This window comes from Zeus faber (assembly GCF_960531495.2).
Source record: "Zeus faber genome assembly, chromosome: 10".
NCBI classification, from domain to species: domain Eukaryota; kingdom Metazoa; phylum Chordata; class Actinopteri; order Zeiformes; family Zeidae; genus Zeus; species Zeus faber.
In genome coordinates this window covers 23346124-23368682 of record NC_137199.1, presented here as the reverse complement: position 1 = coordinate 23368682, position 22559 = coordinate 23346124, and the positions used below count along the sequence as shown (strand labels likewise).

Sequence of the window (22559 nt, the reverse complement as noted above, 5' to 3'; positions counted from 1 at the left end):
CAGCTGCGGACCTAAACATTTGGTTCAGATTCATTGTCACATCAGAAATATTGTGGTTTGGCGATGGGGTGAGGACAACTGAATTGCAAGCAATTGTGTCTGTGATGTAGCTATTATGGCCAGGGAAGTCTTCGATGACACAGCAATCCAGTATGTTGACAACTGGGGAGCTGCTGTGATCTCCGTCACTAAGGTTGCTCAGACTTCCAGAGCAGTCAGGGGTGGAGGTTCCACTGGGTGGCAGTGAGTCACTGCTGTGACACCCAGAGGAGAACGCCGACTGCAGACCAGGGCCACTCATAGTCCCAACCTGGCCCTCTTCAAATGTCTTATTGGACATTGTGTAGTTAGAAATTGGGTTATAATCACTTTTGAAGGCAGTTTGTTTTTTTCAAGGCTTACGCTGTGAAAGATTCCACTAATCCGACAAGCAGCTGATCACTTGTTTTCTATCTTGAAATTGTTCTTAGGTTTGTTGAGTATAGTAGGGACAAACACCTGTGAAGAAGAGAGAGAGAGAGAGAGAGAGAGAGAGAGAGAGAGAGAGAGAGAGAGAGAGAGAGAGAGAGAGAGAGAGAGAGAGAGAGAGAGAGAGAGAGAGAGAGAGAGAGAGAGAGAGAGAGAGAGAGAGAGAGAGAGAGAGAGAGAGAGAGAGAGAGAGAGAGAGAAGAAACATATCTAGTAAAGGCTTGATCATCTCTGGTTGTACAATCCTTCAAATATCAACTAAAATAACTTGACCAATGTGCACCACAAAAGTACTTCAACTTCCACATATTCAGAAAATCAAGTTTAGCAATACAGGAAATTGCTAAGTGAAATCATTGGTGATTTTAACATCTGCAAAATACCTTGTCACTCTACCAAGTGGTCATATTACTGCCTTACAAAGGCTGCAACAGTAGCTGCCTTGCCCACTGAATTATGTATTACTTTGAATAAAAAATGCAAAAGTTAAAGATCATCTTAATACTACAGTGGTGCGAGCACAGTTTTCTGCATATAATGGTATAGTTAATAACCTCTTTATTACAATATTGCTGATGGATCACAGGTTGTGGTTAAGAGTCTATATTAATGTGAGAATATAAAAATCAGTCACTTCTACTGTGGAATCATGTTGGAAAAAAAGCCCTTAATGATCCCTAAATGCTCATCAAACCATACACAGCAACACTGTGTATGTTTGCTTAAGCTTACTAATGCTGACTGGAGTGCTACTTTCTCCCAGATGCAGCTAAAACAGAGACAATAGTGTGGCAGTGACAATAAAAAAATAAAAAATAAATAAAAATGGAATCAAGTCATCGACAGACTAGAAAAGTAGAATTCGGCTGACTTGTTATTTAAGCGTGTTTCAACAAGTACCTTTTTAGTTTAGTTGTACAGTGGCAAGTTTGTGTAAAACAGCCAGTTATTCAAGTTCATATACATTTTTATTTAAGTTGCATCAACCACAACGGTAATAACATAGGCCTCTTTGGTAAGAAGACAGTTCAACATAGCACAGTTGTTGGAAGAATAGATGACATGCATGGTCTACTGCACTTCTGTCAAATTCAATAAGAGCAATGGCACTGATGGAGAAGGGAGGAGCAGAATCTCTAAGGCCATAGCATTTTCCCAGGGTGATGTAACATGTTGACTTTTCCTGGTTGTTTTTAGAAAACAAAGCTGCTGTTTCATTAGCATCAGTTGCAATTTCAAAGGTCTGAAATTTAGCTTAATTTATAAAGTGATGTTAAGAGCCTCGCCTCAAAGATGAACAGCTACACGTTTTAATACAGTCAGACTTTTCTGTTACCACTAGTGTAGCGCTAAATGTTTTGACTTCATTGTTTTCAACATTCTGATAACACTTGCATAGAAATATCACTGATATGCAATGGCTGACTGTACTGTAGGAAGCATGCTACTAAAACTAATGTGTATGGTATGGATTGCTTCTTGGGCTGGGTATAATCAGCACATTTTCTCGACTTTGGCTACTATACAGGTACCTAAATTATACTTTTTCCCATGTTGTTTTTTATTGGAAAACAAATGAGTAAAATTGTTGTATAGTGCTTTTAATCAATAACACCTTGGACTAGCTTAATAATAATAATAATAAAACTCTACAAAAAAAATACTATGCTCTCTGACTGCACAAACCTTTAGGTTTATTTTTCACTCTGATACTAAAAAAGATAAACTGTGTGTGTAACGTATTTTGGTATTGAATGCCAGAGTGCTACGATCAATGCAAATTTGGTTGATGCCATAAATCTATTGAATGTCAATACACAGCCCAAGTGGATACACTAGACATAATCATGTTTGAGATGGAAAAAAAGAAAAACAAAACTCAAGCAGGTATGAAAGACAAAGCTCTCTCAAATCTGTCCTTAAAAACAACATCTGGGTGTTATGCACAGTTTGGAAATATTGATGACTGGTAGAATATCAAAGCCAGTTTTTTTTTGTTTTTTTTTTAAACCTACATGACATGCTCAATAGTCCAAATATAAATTAATAATTAACTCATATTTGGTATATTTGCCAAAAAGGCTGAACAGAGACACACCTAGTCAAGCTTCAAAACAATAAAAGGTGATGTTCCTTAAGAACCTACAGAAAGCTGGATCAATTTCAGACCTACCCAGCTGGATCAACTATTTAAAAAGCAACAAAGATCACACTTTGCACAAATCAAATACAATATAGGGCATCAAGCTTGTTTACTCTGCACTGTAGCAAGAAGCAGCCCACCAAGGCCTCTCTGTATGTGCTTTCGGAATTCACTAATGTCTCACATTCGTTTTACAAGCTGGGGATTCCTTTTAGCATAAGACACAGGCCAGCAAATAGAATTGAACACAAATTATGAAAAATGTTTATAAAACTCACAATTCAATAGTAAATATTTAAACAACTTACTTGAAGCAACTTAAGGAGCCGCAAGCCCGTACTCGCCTTCATTGATTTGCAGGGGCAGTCTTATCAGGGCTGTGGTGGCTGCAGAACCAAGCCTGTAATTGATTCGATTTTTCAGGTTCATCCGACTCCCTTAATTCTCTCTGCAACAATCTCATTACTGCTTTCCCCCCACAGCACTAAATCCAGCCCGCGAGCTCTGTTGTCCTGGATAGTACACACTGATGTGTGCGGCTGCTTCAGACAGACACCAACAGATCTCTCTCCCACTCTGCCATCCCTGCGCTCGAAAGTCAACTGTGCATCAGAGAAAATCCAACAGCGGGTCACCTCAAAGCAGTCGCTGGACTCTGTTTTTATCTCCCCATGCTTGAAGCAATGTGCAGTGGTCCAGCAGGGCTGTGGCAACAGTGGCTCAGGGTTGTTTTGGTCGAGCACTTGTGCCAGCCAGCATCGCTGACATAGCTACACACTCCTGGCACGGGCCAGCACTTCAAGGATCAGCTAAGGACTCTGCCCACTACATTGTTCCACTTCCGAGTTTTTCAGGACGGTGAGAGTTACTTCTTACCTTATCCTGACCGATTCCACCGCAGTGGGGGTGGGGGGGCGTGGCCTGAGCTGGCCATGCCACAGCGGCATTCACTGTTGCCAAGCAACCAAAGGTCCTCTCTTATGGAAGAATGGATCCGGCTGCCTTTTAGTGGCTGACAAACCAACAGAACGAGCAGAGGGCCATGTGCATTGGAATTGTCATTGTGAGAAACTTGTGAGGAATTTGGAAAGCCTCTCCCTCAAAAGAAAAGATCTCCATGCTGAATCATGCACCTTGGTGCTATATCAGGTCAATACAGCAGATGTTTGTCATAAAGTGATGTGCCATCACTTCGTGACCATGAAGTCAGAGGATAAGACGTGTTGTTTTACACAAACAGCCAGACAGTTGACACTGAAATTACAGTAAAGGTGAGAAGCAAAGACCCCCCGTGACCCATGCTATTTCTGCTTAATCTGTACAAGGTCCTTACTCTGGGAGCTTATCTTCGTAGCTGATAGCTCAAATATTTACAAGCAAGCATTGCTAAACAAACGGGGAAACAAACAAAAATTGAGCATCTCCATCAACAAGCCAAAGCAGCGGCCAAAACAGAGCTAGCACCACAGCATGTGCAACACATCAAATGATCCGTCAAGGAAAACAAGCTGCAACTACCCTGGTCATGGGGGAAGCCCTGAAGCTTGCCCGTTTACAGATCCTGAATCGTCTTGCTTTACATTTAAAACACTATGTGTGGTCCAAAGACCCCTTCTGTCACGTGGCTAGAGAGACACCAATCATCCCTGCCCCAGTCTTGTCAAATCACCTAAAATAGGCTTATTCTGTATATAGCTCCGGGAGGGTCTTCTATCAATACTCCAACTGCCTTGTAGTACAGCTATACCATCACATCAAATATACCATATAAGTTTGAATCTAAATGCCATGTTCTAAATCGCAATAGACCAAGATCAGTGAAACAATGCTGCTCTATTTCCAAAGGCCTCAGGCACCGTGCAGAAAGCAGGCCCTTCCCTTGGCTTTGCATGGGTGATTAGAGATGTCAGGGTCACACACAAAGCAGTTTTGAGGTATCCACCCAGATCCTTGCACTCGAGCTGGCCAACAGCCCAGCGGGTCAAAGTGGGAGATTCCGCACTGCATGCCATAGTGACAAGGCCGCTCCATTTGGACCAGGGGAGAACAAAAATACCGCATAGTCGAGAAAGAGCTGCAGGCCAACGATGGTATAAAATCGACACTGATCATTCAATATACAGGACAGTGGCAAATGGCGGTATGAGAAAAGAATGACTAACCCAACCAAGGCAATGAAAAGGTGAAGCAGCTGGTTTCAGTAACTGCCGATCATCACTCAAAAAACTACTGTACTCACATCGATAACCGTAAGCATTTTACCGCACTGTCGCAAACGCAAGTGTCCACAGCTAAATAGTGAGGGGTGTGTCAAGAGAAAACAGCTTGAAAGCAGCCCGCCAAGCCAGCCAAAGTGTATTTGTAGAAAGACATTCTTCCCTGGATCCTCTTACTGATGAGATCATAGCTCAGCGTACGTACACACACACACACACCCTCCCCAACTGTCCTTACAGCTATATTGGTTGCGTGGAAACTGTCCTGCCATGTCTTGAATTACTTCAGAGGAGTAAACAAGCAATACGTATGAGGTGCTGCCACAAAAAGTAAGGATGATATTCTCAGAACTGCGCGCCCTGTTTAAAACATATACCATCCCACTACTTCAAAACGTCATTTGTCCATAGATTGCATAACGCCAAACAGGGAAGCTTTGACAGAGGCCATGTATGACAATTCGGAAGGTCAAACTAATGTAAATGGCTCACTAACTTTAAGGGTTAGGGTTGTGGTGGGGCCTACTCGGTATTTGATATTAGATCTGTTTTAGCGGGAACTTTTCTTTTTCTTCTGTGAGAAACAGCCATTGAGTGTGTCGGCTGTTTCTATTAGCTCCATACGCCGCCTCCACGCCAGAACGTGAACCCGCGCAGCTCGTTGTGGACAGTCATCGTGGATATGGGCGAACATTACAATGACCATCAATGAGAGCCCAGGTGGTTTTTTTTTTGTTTTTTTTTAAAGGCCTACCCACAATGCATCGCCCTCGTGTGGGGGGCGAACCCCCGCGAAAGAAGGACGATACAACCACGAACACAAACAAAAACAAATACACCAACACAGCGAGGACGTCGCTACGACAAAAGAACAGCAGTAAGTTGTTTCCCAGCCGATGCCACCTCGGAGTCTGACAGCGTTTCAACACCAAGTTGTCTTAAGTGACGACGGAAGCGTTTAAAACGACGACTTTTACCTCCTCAGGCTTTTTCCCCCCGCTAAGTGTTTCCGGTGCGCGCGTGCCCAAACCGCCTAATTAACAAATAGTGGCGCGAGACTCGCAAACGAGCTGTTCGTGGCGATCGAAGCGCTTTGAAATGACTCGGGCGTCGGGAGTCAGAGAAGCAAGAGCGGGCGAGCGGGTCGATATTTGACTCAGTACTTACCGTGGACTACGATAAAGTCCAAGGCAAAGACAAAACGACAAAAACAAAACAAACAACAGCAGCAACAACAACAAAAAGGCCTTTAGACGTGATTCGTATTGAATTCCACTGATTCGCTTTCCACTCATTACACGGTTCCCTCACGACCCGGGGCCGAGCGACTCTCCTCACGTTGCGTTGCGCTGCGCCAACCAAAGTGCCAGCGGGGAATGGAACGACTCCCCTACTTCACTGAGGCGTCGCGATCCTAATTAAAATAATAATAATAATAATAAAAAAAAAGGGGTCAAACTTCTCACCGCTGATCCACAGTTTTCCTCACCTGGTGAGTGACCGCCCCCCGCACAGCTGGAGCTCATCCCCAGATCCACGAAAGACGAAAAGACAAAAAAAAAAAATAAAACGTGACGCGTCGGCGCCCACAACGGACACAGCCTTCGGTACTACGAGATTTTTATTAATTGAAATCTGAATGAAAAATAATTAATTTGCCGTTTATACCGCTTTCAGGTATGAAGCAAAGTATGTACAATGTCAAAAGTGCATTGTGTTAACGGAAACATACACGGCCATGTTAAAGGGGAGGGAAGCAGACGTCCTCTCAGGGTCACAGCAAAAATAATTAAGTTAAAAAAAAAAAACAACAAAAAAACAACAACAACAGCCTTCCATTTCATGTCCAACAAATAAACCGTACTGATTGGTTTGCTCATTTCACAATACATTCTCTGTTAAAGTAGATATTTGCAACTGTGCTTGGTGATAAGACAACATACAAGCAACCACTAGTTCAGCATCGCTGAGGAAAACGGGAGACGCGTCGATCGCAGCAGATGCTGTTAAGTTTGTTCCGGTTGCACTAAATCGGCGGCGTCAAATGGATCATTCACGACCAGTTATTTGAGCAAGTCATATTGGCGGACCGGTAATACACATAAAATGCTATCTAAAAGTAGCACGTCTAATATTACTCTGTCAAAAAGTCTGACATTGTATTATTTATCAATATGCCATTTCTCAAAAACGGATAAGCAAGACACTAGCAGAGTTAAAATCATATGGAAGTGGTTCATTTTGGTATCAACTGAACTGCGTGGACAAAGCATAATCACAAAGTGACACATCAGGCCTTCTAAGTGCACGAGACACGATCAATGTATCAGGCAGTGTGAGACAAGGTGAAAGGTTCCAGATCAGCATGAGGCCACGAAGCCGTTGCCTGTTTTTTTTTTTTTTTTGGGGGGGGGTCGCCCCCCGTCCAGAAGGCATGTCAATGTGAACGCTACGGCGACGGATGAAGAAAGGAGGCGGGCCAGGCGGGGCGGGGCGGGGCGGGCAGGTAGACGGCGTTTCCCTTTGTGTCCTCCGCCGTTGTGGGGACGACGGCAAGTTCTGAAAGTTGAGCCCTCTCTTCCTCCGCCTCTCTCTCTCTCTCAACACTTCGTCCCCTCGCGCCTCTCAGTTTTTGACACAGTTGGGCCACCTGAGGCCTCCGCAGGAAATGGAGACGATGACATAAAGGACAACCTTTAGGGACCAGGGAAGCAAGTTAGAACCCGTGACACGAGTATGAAGCGTACAGTGCCAAATCAAAATTGAACCACAAATTAAAGGTTAACACACGTGACTCGACCGAGATCAGAGTATTGTTTTTATTGCCGCGCGTCGCTAACTTTCTCGACATACTTACCAGGCACACGAGCACTATTAGGACAGTTAATTTGAGGTTCTTCATGCACATAGCCCGGGCAAGATTACGGCTGGTGGTCTTAAATGTGACTGACTGTAAGAGGAGAGGCACATCTAGATCAGCAACAGTTATATACACGTTGAATTATATTATCTAACACACTCAATTGTGACACACACACACACACACACACACACACACACACACACACACACACACACACACACACACACACACACACACACACACTTGTTTATTATCCAAAACTGAAATAAAAACAAGCCAGTCATTCCATAAACTACACACTACATCAACTACGGTTATAGATCTGATTATCAAAACTAAATCTATATAAAATGAAAATATGAAGGCAGTAATGGACGGCCATCGAACCACTACACTCCAGATTGTTTCTTTGAACTCACCGAATCGACCAAATTCTCTGTCTTGTCAATCAGCAATTCCAGCTTCTCGCCTCTTTGAGCGACCAAATCTGAAAATGAGGTGAGAACGCAGATTGAGACAGGGACACTCACACTAGTAAAGGCTACAAAAAAAAATAAAAAATCAAGTGAATTAGTGTCATCTCCTATGTTAAAGTCTCTAAAAATATTAAAATCGCAAAGGCGACAAAATCACTAGAAGGTGTGAGTGAAGATATACCGCAAGAAAAACCATCCTTCACTAGCATTTGCGGCATGTTTTTGGCACATGGTTGTGTGGAAACCGTCGTGGGAAACCCAGAGAGCTGATGGGCAGAGCTGGAAAGGACACGAGGCTCGGACAACAATGGGACCACTATGAAAGATATCATTACTGGGGACCGAAAACGGGAGAGAGGAAAAAACAAAGGGGGGGGGGGGCTTTAGAAATCTATGGGGGGCGGCACCATCGTCGGCTCGCACCATAACAAAGGAGTGCGTCAGTAGGCGGTAGAAATACGTGTAAGATACTCAATCAGGACATTAAGTATTTACCTATGTTGCGAACCATGATGCCTTTCAGGTCGTCAACCTGCATCTGAGTATCAGTCACGCGCTCCGATCCCCGCGGGTCCGAGTGATGTTTCTGTTTGAAGAAGGACAATCGATTAATTATCTCCAGAGGCCAAGATGCCCCCACGCCGCGCTCAGGATATGACGCAAGATCTCGTGTTTGCTCTTCCAAACACTCACCATTTGGGCGGCCAGCGTGGACGAGAACTCGCTGTTCATGGCGTACGGCAAGGCCGTCTGGGCGCGCGACCCGTAGGTCGTCTGGAAGCGCTTCTTCACCTCGCTGAGGAAGCTGAAGGCGCGCGACCTCTCAAAGTCCTGTTTCAAACAGACACAAAAAAAAGGCACACGGTTGGCTAATCAGTCCTAACTAGAGCTCGGTGTAATAAAAACAACAAAAAAAAAAGAGATAGATCTTATGTATTTACTTATGTAACAGTTTTTACATCAGAAACACTTTACGGAAATCAATTCTACTCCCAATAAGTACAATAATACAAATGTTACTTACATCATCAGTGATGCACAGGTATATGATTCTGTCGTGGCAGATATAATGAAAGAGATAGCTGAAATGAGAAAAGAGACCCAACATCAGTAAGTAGCAGGTTAAATAAAATACCATCATCAACATGTTTCCACTAGAGACGTGCAGAGAGCCCAGGATTTGTATTTGTAGAGGCAGCAAAATTATTTGCATTTGAATAAAAGTGGAAATAGGCGTAACAATCCCGTTTTTGTTTTTATTACACTTTTTAGGTATAAAAGTATAAATATACATGTTCTTCAATAAACTATTAACAATTATTAACACTTAAATGTAATGGTTTGTGTTTTTCATAAAGCCAGCAATAAACATGTGTGACCATAAACATCATCGAAGAGAAAATCATTTCAAAACCAACATCCAGCTCCCAATCCACACTCAAACCAAGAAACTCAACTCTAAACCAATAATAATTGGGGGACGCTGAACAAACAAAGAAATCATTACAAATATAAACTGTTATGTCTGAAGCGCTGTATGCCATGAACTAAACCTCCCTCTGTCCAGCTGCCTGAGACAGGGTAAAGCCACCTGGTTCGTGGTGAGTTGTCCCAGAAAACAAATACATTTTTAATTATTACAAAACAAATTTTCGTGAAAAACCCACTATCTGTGCTTCGCCGAATTCCGGATTCGTGTCACTGTGTAGAAACTATGGGTGGAGCGTGTATTCTGCAATACTTTTTAGTGCTCAGCGTTCATGTGCTTCTTATGGCAGCTGATCTTCAGGAATCAATGTTTGATCAAGGTTTTGTTTGAGTCGTGGTTAGTTGAATAATTCTTCATTGGTCACATACAGTACATCATACAAGTGTGGCGCAGTGCATAACTCTACTCCCTTTACTTCTATTTTGTACCCCCACTCTGTATTACCGTTTTGATTCTTATTTTATTCTCTATTCATTCTATTCAATGACTGCATTATGTTTTAGGAATCAGTTAGTTCAGTTAGTTAGCCGGGTAGAAATTAGGTTAGCTATTATGTTTGGTTTGGAAACTATCGTGCACAATTTCCGGGTGCGTTGCAAAGAAATTTCACTGTAGATATGCATGAATGTATGCACTGTATATGCATGTGACGAATAAACCTCTTGAATCAGCGAAATGATACGATCGTACAAAACAAAGTAGATAGAGTATTAAATAAATATTTATACAAGTGAAAAATATCATCTCTATATGTGTGGTGTCGCGCCTACCTGCCGTGGCTGTAGGTGAGTTTGTTGTTTTCGGAGGGGATCTTGGCCAGAATCTGCTCTGTGACTTCCAGGAAGTTGCCACCACACCAGGCATGCTTGGCCAGGATGGTGGTTCCACGGGCAACGACAGCAAAAAGGATTGCCATGGCAACGGACAGCTCCCAGTGTATAACCCACTGACACGCTGATGTCACACACGAAGAGAAACTGTTATTGTCAACTCGAGCAACCCGAGCAACTAGAGAAGCCAGAGGGGCTGAGTGAACGCACACTGGCAGCAGAACATTCGGGGTGACAAAACACAACAAGGGGTGAACAGAAATGGTGGCCGTGTAGAGAGAGAGAGGGGGGGGGGGGGGGGAGAAGGAGCATATATTGAGAAAACATGGTCCAAACTTAGGAAGTTGATATCAAATTAAAAAAACTGCTCCGAAAAACGAAAGTGAAAGCTAAATGACGATGGGTGGAAAAGCGAGCTAACGCCGCTCACTAACCTATACGAGTTGGCACATTTTGTTAACTTACAGAAGAGAGTGAACGATGACAAGTTAATAAAAACAATAAATACCTTTTAACTTTTGAGTGACGTTCAATTATCGCGGTTTAATGCCACTTTCCGACATTTAAAGAGATTTGAGGCGCTAGCAACCTGGCTAGCTAATCCCTTCCGAGTGATTTCTGCTTACAACATCGTGCTGCGTTCCACAGCACCTCGGAAATCAGCGTTTCCGACTCGCGCTAGTTCCCACTCCTGGGCTCGTGGTTTTAGTTCCGTTTGGGGAAACATGGGAGCCCGCAGTGAGCGTATGTCAACAAAAATACAACAACTGCAGAATCGAACTCATCGATCTGCCACGAAATTCCGACTTAAATGACAGTTTCTTTGCGCCCTCCGCGTCAGAGTTCCAGCTTTTCCGAGTTAGGCTGTCACTTGAGTGCGGCATCTCGCCTCACCCACAATGCAGTCGTCTTTTTCTTTTTTTCGATGTTGTAGTTCTTTCCGACGGGCACTGCCGTTGACGGAACACACTCGATTTACTCTTCGGAACTACATTCCACGGTTTCCGGTCTCGGGGTGTTGACGTCACGACCCTGCGACGGTCGTTTCTTCTCGACTGGGATGTGACAACATGGCTGGAGATGGCCAGAAGAAAGCAGTGCTGGAGATGGTTAGTGTCTTCAGTGACGCAGTCTCTACTTTGTACCACACAGCTGTGTATTTGTAATGTTTTCCGTGGGGGGACGGGAGATGAGTGCGTCGTTCTGTAGAGATCGTTCCCGTTGGAAGCCCCGAATCTGGGCACACGTGGCGAAAATGGGAACAAATAACAATGTTTTGTCTAAAATGATTAAGACTTGGACCTGTGGTTGAACGGCGTGAACTTGAAAGTGGATTTCGTGGAGTTCGATGTTGTGAGAATAAATGGGAGTCTGAACTGACTCGTGCGCAAAGTCTCAACTCCCCAAGGAATCCGAAACGCCACGTTTCTCCACTAGGGGGCGGCACACGAGCAGTATGTCAAACTGCAGTACTCGCACAACGTAATCCAGGGCATCGTGATCATTTTATTCTTATCATAGTATTCTTATAGAAGTCTGCGTTGGATTTTTTGTCCCAATCGAAGTTAGTTTTGGGTTTAGCTAGCTTTGTTGATACACCATTTATTTTTATTTTATTATTGAGACTTTTTTTTTTTTTTTTTTTTTCCCATGCAAAGTACAACAGTTTTAAAAACAACCAATGAAACACAACAAAATAAACATACCATTTCAACGTGACAATTTTAACATTTCTTTCCGTTGTAATTTAAGATGCAGGCTGATGGAGCGGATGAAGGCTGCGTGACATATGTACTGCATGACGAGGATCACACACTGGGGAATTCCCTCAGATATATGATCATGAAAGAGTAAGTATGTCACCCTTCTTGCCCTGATCCTACAATTTGACATAAGTACCGTGACTTTAAACCAGGGGTGTCCAACTCAAATGAGCTGTGGGACCCCTGGAGGACTGGGGGATAAATATGTCGTGAGTCGCATTAAATTGTCTCACGGGCCGGATCTGGCCTCTGGGTCTGTGGTTTCACACCCCTGCTTTAATTTGCATTTGTTTCTTTGTACCTAGAGACATTATTTGAATATTGTCTCAGCTTTTATCCAAAATGCTTTATAGCTTCAGTATTTAGGAAACATTTATTGTCTTTCAAAAACTTGTTACGCTTTTTTCGTCAAGTTTTTAATGAGTGGGCAAAAGTGAAAAGCAGCATGCAAAACCATATTGGCACAAATTAACAACACTCTTAAACTGCTGAATAAGAATGAACCCTTTCTCTCTGTTTTACTACTTGCAGTTTGGATGTGGATTTCTGCGGCTACAGCATCACTCACCCCTCAGAGAGCAAGATCAACTTTCGCATTCAGACACGAGGTAACACAATCCACCCCACCGCTCTTCTTTGGTATCATTTTTTTATCAGTCCATCATTAAATCAATTTATTTAAAATGTCGAATCATCATGCAGCATGGTCCCGATACACTTCACAATCAAAAGAGCACACAGGAAAAATAACATACAGAAAGCAAAGAAAATAGTAACAACAAAAGGAGATCAAAAACATCACAGTCAAAAAAACAATGCCAAAGAGATGCCTGCACATAGCAAAAAGACAGAAATCCTATTAAACAACCACATTAAAAACCACAATGTTTTAAAAGATGATGGACTCGACTAAATTCTGCAGTATGTTCTAGGGTAGGCTGTAGTGAAGTGAAGAGGGGTAGTTTTTCAGTCTCGATTTCAAGATTTCAACTGAGCGTGCTTCTTGTACTGGGAGGCCAATTTAGAGATAAGGGGAATGGTAGGCAAATGCTCTGAAACCAAATGATTTTTTTTGTTAACTGATGGAATGACCAGGAGACCAGCATCGAGCCAAGAGGGTGTGCTGGTGTATATAGTAAAATTATCTCAGATAAGTGAGGTGGTGCAAGTCCAGGCCTTGTAAGTTAAAAGGAGTACCTTAAAATCAGCTCTAGCTTGCACTGGTAGCCAATGAAGAGAGGCCAGAATGGGTGTTATATGATCGATTTTCTTTTTTAGTTTTTGTCAAGATTCGAGCTGCAGCATTCTGAACAAGCTGAAGGCTTCTAGTAGTGCAACTAGGAAGACAAGCGAAAGGGGCATTAAAATAATCAAGTCTGGAGGATACAAATGCATGGATTACAGTTTCAGCATCGCACAGTGATAGAATAGGTCGTATTTTAGCAATATTACTGTGGCAGTTCTGCCTGCCACACGCCAGCCAAGTGGCGCTTTCAGGGCCCTGAGGCGCAGAGACACAGACGATGGGGTTTCAGACACACAAGTTTATTATAGAGAGGAGGCTAGTTGGAACAACCCCAGGAGCAGATGGCCAGCAGGTCATGACAAGGGCTCCTATACTCTGTGCGTGCACAAGACTTGTCCCAATTTGTTCTGGTTCATGAGGTCAGAATTATATCGTAGCGCCTCCAAGCAGTGGAAAAGGCCCTGCAGCCATCCCTGGGTTCTACAGCCGTATAGACACTCCGCAACCGCAGGAAAACCCCGAGCACCATGCCCTGCAGCCACAGAAGAGCCCCCGACCCTCAGAGAAACCGGGGGCTCGCGGAGAAACACTCGCACACGGCCCCAGGGAGCGTAAACCAGTCCCAGGGAGCGCAAGGAGACCCTGCACCCCTGAAGCGCACACATACAACCCACCCCCACTTGCAGGCACAAGACGCACCCGCAGGTGCAGAACCCGGGCCGTGGGCGCCGGGCACGGACCACAGCCCTGGAGCCAGGACACCCGCCGACAGACCGTCACCCCGCCAGGCAAGCCGGTGGGGCCCCCACACCTACCAACGCCCCACACAAAGACGAGGTCATGGACGAAGAGGATGTTGTGGTGTTTCTGCCCGGAAGCACCAGATGCAGGAAGACTCAAGTATTGACGGATGGAGTTATGTCAACCTTGTTTTTCGGATGTTGCCATATGCTTTCCATTGAGATGTATTCTATTTAGTGTGAAACCATTGGAATGTGGTGAGATTCTCTGTTTTTCCAAATTGAGTAATGTTTTCTTGGCGATTGGTAAGGAGATCAAAATGCATTGCTGGTGTTCGGGTGGTGGGTCAACTGAGGAGAGATCACATGGAGACATTAGATGGGGAAACTGGAATGCTGTGACCCAAAAGGGTTGATAGCTTCTCGGTGATGTTGGTTCAGAATGTTTGGATAGGTGGGCAGAGCCAGATGGTATGAAAGTAGTCATCTCTGGTATAGAGAAGCATCTTTGTCCAGGAATCCCATTCGGAACATTCTGTGTTGGGGGATATGTGCTCTGTGCAAAAGTCAATACTGGACGAGATGCATTTTGCGAGTCAATCGGGAGTCATAGAAAACGCGTTGCTGCAAATAAGCTTCCAGAAGTTTATATCGTTGGAAACGGCAAGGCTCTTCCAATTCCATGGTCGGAAAATACAAAATGTCATCCGTTTTCCATAAGAGTTGTATATTCTGGAAAAGGGATTATTATTATTATTTTTTGATCAACCTATATGAGTAAAATGTTAAATCATTGGAGGTGGTTGTATGATGTTGTGCGTTAATTCGATTTTTACTTTTAGAGACTGCTGCAGTTGAACGAACTGCAGGAAACTGTGGCCGCTGATATCATACCGTTGGATTAGGGTTGGGAAAGATATAAGTGAATTGTCTTCAAAAATGTGTTCCAGATGAGTAATTCCTTGTCGTTTCCAAGACCTGAAGATCGTTGGATTTGTTTTTAACCTGAAAAAGCGGGTCGTGCCAAATTGGAGTGAATTTGTTTTGAGACCGAGTGAAACCACTGCGTTTGTTGAATTTCCACCAGGCTGACAGAGCTTTTGCGGTGAATGGGTCCTCCAAGCATTGATGTTTCTTTATTGATTCCGTAAGGAGTGGGAGATCAGATCTTAAATCCTGACATTGTGTTTGTTCCGTGTCTTGCCACCCATGGCCTCATTGTTGCGCCGGTTGAAACCATTTAATTATAAATTGAAGATGGTTCGCTAAATAATACTATCTGAAGTTTGGCGCTCCTAGGCCTCCACGGTCTTTGTTTTTCTGTAACGTTCTGTTAACCTTTGGTAGTATGTTCATTTTCACTGCTGCTATGGAATCAGTTAGTGGGATGGGTAGGTTGTTCCATCGAGGGAGGTCTTCTTCGATGCATTTCAGTCATGGAGTAAAGTTAAGGGTAAACAAATGTGACAGGTTGGTGGAGATAGCAATACCAAGGTGTCTAATGTTGCCTGTTGTGATGGTTTTAAGGGAACGTTCTGGGTTACAGCATTCCAGTCTTCCCACTGAGTGGTGAGTAGTCTGAGATGTTGTTTTTTTTAATTTTGTTTAATTAAGTCGTTTTTAATAGTCTGAGATGGCTGAAAACGTAGATATAAGATTGAACAATTCCGGTTAGGGATGATATTTGGTTCTGTAAATATAACAAAATGTCATCTGCATGTAGACTCTCCAAAGCCAACTTTGATGAGGGTGGAGAAGTGATGTGTCCATTTAACTCTGCCAAATAGTTTTTTGGCATGTAAAGAAGCAACAAGAGTATTTAAGTTGTTCCTTTGAGAGATGCTGATCAGGCTGGATAAACTGCACATATTGCTGGATGAGTGTCTGTCTTTGATAAGACCTCTTTGGTCTGGGAGAATTATGAATGCAATTACTTTTTCAATTCTGTTGGTTAGTGTTTTACTAATGATCATTAAATCTCAACTAATTAGGCTTATGGGTCTATAACTGAAGGTGAGGGTTGGGTCCTTATTGGATTTAAGCAAAACCGAACAGCAGTATTCATGCGTGGAGGCACGGTGGAGGTTGACTTAAACTCCGTAACCATTCTGGTTAGTAGTGGGGATACATCTGATCCAAGTGAATTATTGTTGGGCATTGGCCTTTGATGGCTGTGAGAATTGTTTGTTTCTTCATCGCTTTTCAATTGATCGGCAAGAAATTTACCTGATTTGTCATTGAATTCCAAATAATTCACTCTTGTTCATTGCACGAGGAATTGTCTTTTGACGGATGATATTATCAAGTTGAGATTGAATCGCCTGGATCTCATTTCGGATTTGCTCGGTGGGTGATTGCTCGGCCTTATATTTTGGCGTTCTTGTTCTTTCTTTTTCTTGTGCGTGAAGAATGAAACAATACTACCTCTCAGAACTGCCTTTGCCATTTCCCAGAGTAAGGCTGGTGATATTTCTGGAGTTAAATTAAGGATGTCCATTCTCTAGAAAATAAATTGTTAGAATAACTGAGTCTGAGAATTCTACAAGTTTTGAAAATATGCTGTGAAAGAAATTTGGGTCGTCCTCATTGGGGCCATAAATATTAGCTATGGTTAATTGGATGTTTCCTATAATTCCGTTAATCATTATGTACAGTATCCCCATTCTGTGTCTGAAATTGTGTGAAAATGTGGAATTGTAGTTTTCCCATGCAGCAGCACTGTGCATCCAAGCCAATAGCTGTGCTACCGTGCCCATGTTTTCCCATAGATAAATCTGTCTTTTCTCCTTTACAGTACATTTCATTTTACTGCCCTAGTATTGCAGGAAGTTTATAGGAACACATATCTACACAAAAAACGGACATAGATGTAGATGAACATAGAACATTGCAGAGTCAGACATAAATATAGTGGGGTTTTTATTTTATTTTATTTCCAATAGACATGCCTCTAATTTTAGGGGTTGGAAAAGGTCATTTGGCTTTACCAGGACACAAAGCTGTATATCATCAGCGTAGCAATGAAATTTAAAACAATATTTGCAGTCAATGCCACAGAGGGGAAGCATAAAGATAAAGAACAGCATAGGGCTAAGGACCGATCCCTGGCGTACACCAAACTTTACTTCAGAAAATTCAGAGATTGTATTATTGTAACTCCCACGTTGAGTTATATTTGATAGATATGAATGAAACCATGAAAGCATCGTTCCCTGGATCCCATAAAGCTTCTCCGAGCGGCTCAGAAGTATGCTGTGGTCCACAGTGTCAAAGCTGCACTCCAGTCAAGAAGCAGCAACACTGGTGTTATGTCAGAATCAACAGTAATTAGTCGGCCATTGGTCATTGGTGGGGGCCTCAGGGGGAAATTATTTCAAACTGTGACAGAGAACAGTTGGTCGGAGTCGCAGTGCCTGCATCCGTCAAAACATTCGAAGATTTATAGCCATCATTCTGAGAGGCGTGTGGATTGGTGAATTGATCTCTAATGGGTACTAAACTTATTTGTAAAGAATTTCAGAAACTCATCAGCACTGAAAGAAGAGCTGTTGGCAGGGGTGTTTCTGTGTGTGTTTAGCAACAGTATCAAACAGAAACCGCAGATAATTTCTGTTTATGATTGTTAGTGAAGTAAGATAAATACTATGCTGTCCTAGCAGCTGAGAATGCCTGTTTGTACTTAAAGCCTCCACCCAGGCAGGGCCAGAAATGTCTTGTTTTGTCCTAAACCGCCTGCCCTCAAGTTTTCAACAAGTCTGTTTGAGTGCACGGGTGTCACCCGAAAACCATTGCACTGTATTCATCCGAGTGCGTTTTCTGGCAGTAAGAGGAGCGACAGAGTCAAGCGTTTTGAACGAGACACTCATCGGGTTATCTGTATATCAGGTAAACACTCAGTATAGACTGACCAACCATGGAATACAGAGAGAGACTTTGAAAAAGACACAGGAGTTTTTCAGAAACCGCAACCTGTGAAATAAATGAAACACCAGCATCTACAGTATGCCTTTTGTAAGAATTAGGTCCAGTGTAATATCCATGGTTGTGAGCGCCATTCTTCCCACAGTGGGTAAAGTCAAGACAAGAAACAAGGTCCATAAATTCAGAACAGTCAAGGCAAAGTTAAAATCAACAAGTAAATTTCTCCGTCATATTTGACAAGAGCAATCAACGGTAATTCAGAGAACTCGGATAAAACATTTGGATTTGTGCTTTCCGGGTCTATAATTGCTTATTGCAAGAATGTGTTGTTGAGTTGTGATAACCGTGGCATAATATTCAAAGTTTGAGAAATTTCCAAAAGTGCATTGAGTGCAACGGGGACAAGTTCGGGGAAAAAAAACAAACAAAAAAAAAACAAAAAACGTTGCCGTTCCCCCCCGGGAGCCAACATTCAGTAAGGAATATGACATGTAGACAATATAAGGAGAAAATCATTCATATAAAAACTGTAATTAGAGGGTGAGCTAATATTCCATAATGCGAACTTCAATGGCAGCGAAGAAGAGTTCCTTTCAGCAGGGTTCACAGCAGACCGAACATCTACAGCGATGAGGTTCCTGGGACGTGCACCAGTTTGTTTGACTGTAAATCTCACAGGGCGCCTATAAATGGTTTTTTTTGCCGGGATGTTAAAAAGGTCTGTCCGACGGAGAGGGAGGTATTTATTTTTTATTTTTTTGATTGTCAGCGGGCAAGAGAAGCCTTAAAGAGGTGCAAGGTCAGTTCAATGATAATTGATAAAAGGCTCGAGCCCTTCTGGGAAGGATGGAGGCCATCTGTTTTTTAAAAGCCGAGGCCTATTTAAAACGGCAGTAAAATGATAAACAAAGAGGATATCTTTGTTGCTGCGGTAAGCCAGATGTGGAGTTGTCGGATGCGACGGAACTTCATGTCACCAAACGGCGCGGGGGGAAGGGGGGGTGGGGTAATTACCTGCTTCCCGGTGTCCAGCAGACTGCGGATGAGGTGCACAAACTCCTCTTTGAGGGTATCTAACTATCGGTTTCCTTTATAATGGCTTTGGTGTGAGTTTCTTTCTGTGTTTTCTCAACCCCTCCCCTCACAGCACACATACATCTAACACATCTGTCGTACCTTCCAGGGGGGGTGCCGGCCGCGGACCCCCTGCGGCGAGGCCTGACTCAGCTCAGCGACGTCTGTCAACACGTTCTCAACACCTTTCAGGTACATTTTACTGCGCTCGCAACGTTCCCAGGAGCACGATTCTCGGGGGAGCTCACTCCCATCAAACTTGGGTTGAATGGCCCGTTTTGGCCCGCTTTGACAGTGACGGGGGGAGTTTCACAAGCAGCGGTCGCCAACCTGCACAAAAATCAAGACCCCACGACCAACAGGAGAAAATATCAGCAAAATAACAGCAACACAAGGAAGATGGCGAACTGATGTGCAGTAAATGCTGTGAGAGCGACACGTGCACAAAATCAGTTCCAGGCATTTGGGGGCGGGGGGCATCATTAAATTGGGTGTCAAACCAAAAAGAAGAAAATAGATTGTTTTCTTTTGAAATGCGAAGCCTGGGTTGGGGGAGTGTTTCCTAAAGAAAAATTCATATGAAACTATGATTTCAGCTTCTATAGCTGTTAATAGTAGTTTTCCATATTACTTATACATATTACTCTGCATGGACAATGGTGTTTACTGTTAAGTACTTAGAAGTTAGATGCCATTGTTGCAGATGTTTATTTTTTTATGTTAATCATGCAAAGCTTTGTTTTTTTTAATAAAACCTGACTTAAAAAAAAATAAAGATCTGTTATCGAGAATCCAGGAATTTGATCGGCCTTTGTATCGGCTACCAAAATTGCGTTTTAGCTGGATCGAGTGTTTTTGCAGGTGCCACCTCTGCTCTGACCCCTGAGCTTACAGGGAAGGAAGGAACTCTTGTAAACCAAAAGGATAGTCTAACACCTGTAAACTACATGCTACCCTCTCACAGCTGTTGGTTCACAAAAGGTAAACCTGAGTTTCAGAACCAGTTTAGATCAATTTCTAAAGGTTCTGATGCCAGTCACTGGGGTGGACTCCCAGTAATTGTAAAATAAAGGTTTAGGTTAAAAAAAAAAAAATGTTTTTCCTTTAACAGGAGAAAGTTAAAATCAAATGAATTTAATTTGAATTTTGCATTCATTTGTGATTTCTGACCCGTCTATAAATTATAAATAAATATAAATGAAGTCTCCCTCACATGAAAACCGCTACTCTTCGGGCTTATCCCACATAAAAGAGATGGAGGATGTTTAGAGGCCAACTGAGGAAAGCCAAGGCTTGGCCTCACACAGCGTGCTTTTCCCCGGCTGGAAGTTTGGGGTCGACGTTCCTCTCTGCGTAACCATTTTTTCTGACTTTTAAATGTTTTCGCTCCAGTGTAGCTGCAGGGTGCGATCTGGTGAACGGTGTGTGTGCTTTTCTCCTCAGGCGCGAGTGGATGAGTTCAAAGAGAATCAAGAGCGACCCATGGAGTGAGGGATGTTGCTCAACTCTGAGGAGCACGGAGCCACGACACGCACATGTGAATGTACAACAAAGGAAATATTGTAATTAAAACAACTTTTTTTGTTGTTGTACAAAACAAAACATTTGTATAGTTTTCTTTTTTTTTTTTTCTATGAATTTTTAATTTTTGCTTTTTTTTTTTTTTTTTTTTTTTCCTACCATTTTTGTGGAATGCAGGAATCATTTGAGGAAACAATAATAATAAATAAATAAAAATCTCAAATAGCTTTCTTTCATTTGTGTTCTCCCTGGAAACATTTCAGATTACTTACAAATATTATTCATTTGGCTTTTGCAGTATATTAATATTCTGCAATTAGTAACCCTGTTTGAGGATCGGGCCAAACCTTGGAAGTGATGACAAAGGGAAGAACAAAATGGTTTTCATGTGTCCTTTTGAATGTGTGTGAGCAAGAGGAGGACGTCCTAATTAGCAGAAGAATGCAGGGCGCGCCAGTAGGAGAGAAGACACACAACCGAGGACGAAGAAGTTCAAATAACGAGGTTAAAACTGTAAGTGCTCAATCACGTCCCGCTGACAGGCCCGTTAGGACGCAACCAAAGTTCACCGTGATTCATGTTTTCCATACGGAACATAAGATGGACCGAATTGAACGGTTTAACTCAGACGTGCAAGTCTCTCTTGATTGTAAATAATTGCAAAGTATTGAAAGAATGAATATTTCTAACAAGTTAAAGTATCCACCCATCCGTCCGTCTGATGAAGTTCAATATAAAAAAGCCTAAAGCAGGGTACACAAACAATGGTTTAAAAAAAAAAAAAAGTAAGATATATGAAGAAACATCTTGTTTACTTGATTATAAAAGAAGAAACTCAACTCGCCAGGCTCCACCCTTTATCTTTGTTTACGTTTGGAGTCTTTCAAGCCACTGGGTCCACGTGTTTACAGATAACATAGTCTCTGACCGGACACGGAGACTAGCCAGAGACCTTAAATTCCAAGATCTCCGCAAGTAATTTTAGTTGCAGAAAATGCGGAGAAAAAAATTAAAAACAGACGAACCAAGACATGTTATACGTTAAAGTTGTAAGCTCAGTCAATTTAGTCTTGTGTTCTTCACGCTATCCAAGAGGCAGTGAAGTGAAAGTGTATGACTGTAAGGCTGTATTATAATCCTAAATAAATATCTTAAAATGAATACTTCTGAGAATAGCCATATTGCAGTACCTCACCGTTCAAAGTCCTAACTGTTGTTTTAAAGAGGTTTTTAAAGGATTGGAAGCAGATTAAGGTGCATTTATGTCTATATGCAAAATGGAAATCTACAACTATTACATACTGTACATATGTTAAACAAATATATAAGAGTGAGAAAAATAACCCGAATGGCATTTGAAGCTATCTTTAAATCAACTTTTATTTGAAACATAATTGGAACTATTAAAATATACACGGATCAGCCACAACATTAAAACCACCACTAATAACCACTTATATTGTGTAGCTACCCCCTTGTGCCACCGAAACAGCTCTGACCCGTGGAGGCATGGACTCCACACAACCTCTGAAGGTGTCCTGTGGTATCTGGCACCAAGACGTTAGCAGCAGATCCTTTAAGTCCTGGAAGTTGCGAGGTGGGGCCCCCATGGATCAGGCTTGTTGTTCCAGCACATCCCACAGATGCTCAATCTGATCGGACCCTAACCCCGACCATCCACATGATGTAGAAGAAAACATGATTCATCAGACCAGGCCACCTTCTTACATTGGTCCATGGTCCAGTTCTGTGAGCCTATGTGCATCCATGACCCTGTCGCCGGGTCACCGGTTGTCCTTCCTTGGACCA

At 42.7% G+C, this 22559-nt stretch overlaps 2 protein-coding genes across 3 annotated transcripts; one reads left to right on the top strand and one right to left on the bottom strand.

The window, feature by feature from the left end:
- Positions 1-6430: 6430 nt before the first annotated feature.
- sybl1 (synaptobrevin-like 1) lies at positions 6431-11131 on the bottom strand. Of its 2 annotated transcripts, XM_080008426.1 has the most exons (8): positions 10994-11131; positions 10426-10609; positions 9191-9248; positions 8860-8997; positions 8662-8752; positions 8110-8177; positions 7685-7777; positions 6431-7521 (listed from the first exon to the last, which is right to left on the bottom strand). In XM_080008426.1, exons 2-8 carry the CDS (start codon positions 10569-10571, stop codon positions 7453-7455), a joined length of 663 nt encoding a protein of 220 aa, XP_079864552.1. In that variant the 5' UTR covers positions 10572-10609; positions 10994-11131; the 3' UTR covers positions 6431-7452. The 2 variants fall into 2 exon arrangements, with proteins under 2 accessions (XP_079864552.1, XP_079864553.1); XM_080008427.1 differs by lacking the exon at positions 7685-7777.
- Positions 11132-11531: 400 nt separating this feature from the next.
- polr1d (RNA polymerase I and III subunit D) lies at positions 11532-20942 on the top strand. The gene is made up of 5 exons (XM_080008440.1): positions 11532-11594; positions 12238-12335; positions 12780-12856; positions 19339-19421; positions 20673-20942. The coding sequence occupies exons 1-5, from the start codon at positions 11556-11558 to the stop codon at positions 20718-20720; spliced, it is 345 nt and encodes a 114-aa protein (XP_079864566.1). The 5' UTR covers positions 11532-11555; the 3' UTR covers positions 20721-20942.
- The last annotated feature ends 1617 nt before the right edge of the window (positions 20943-22559 follow it).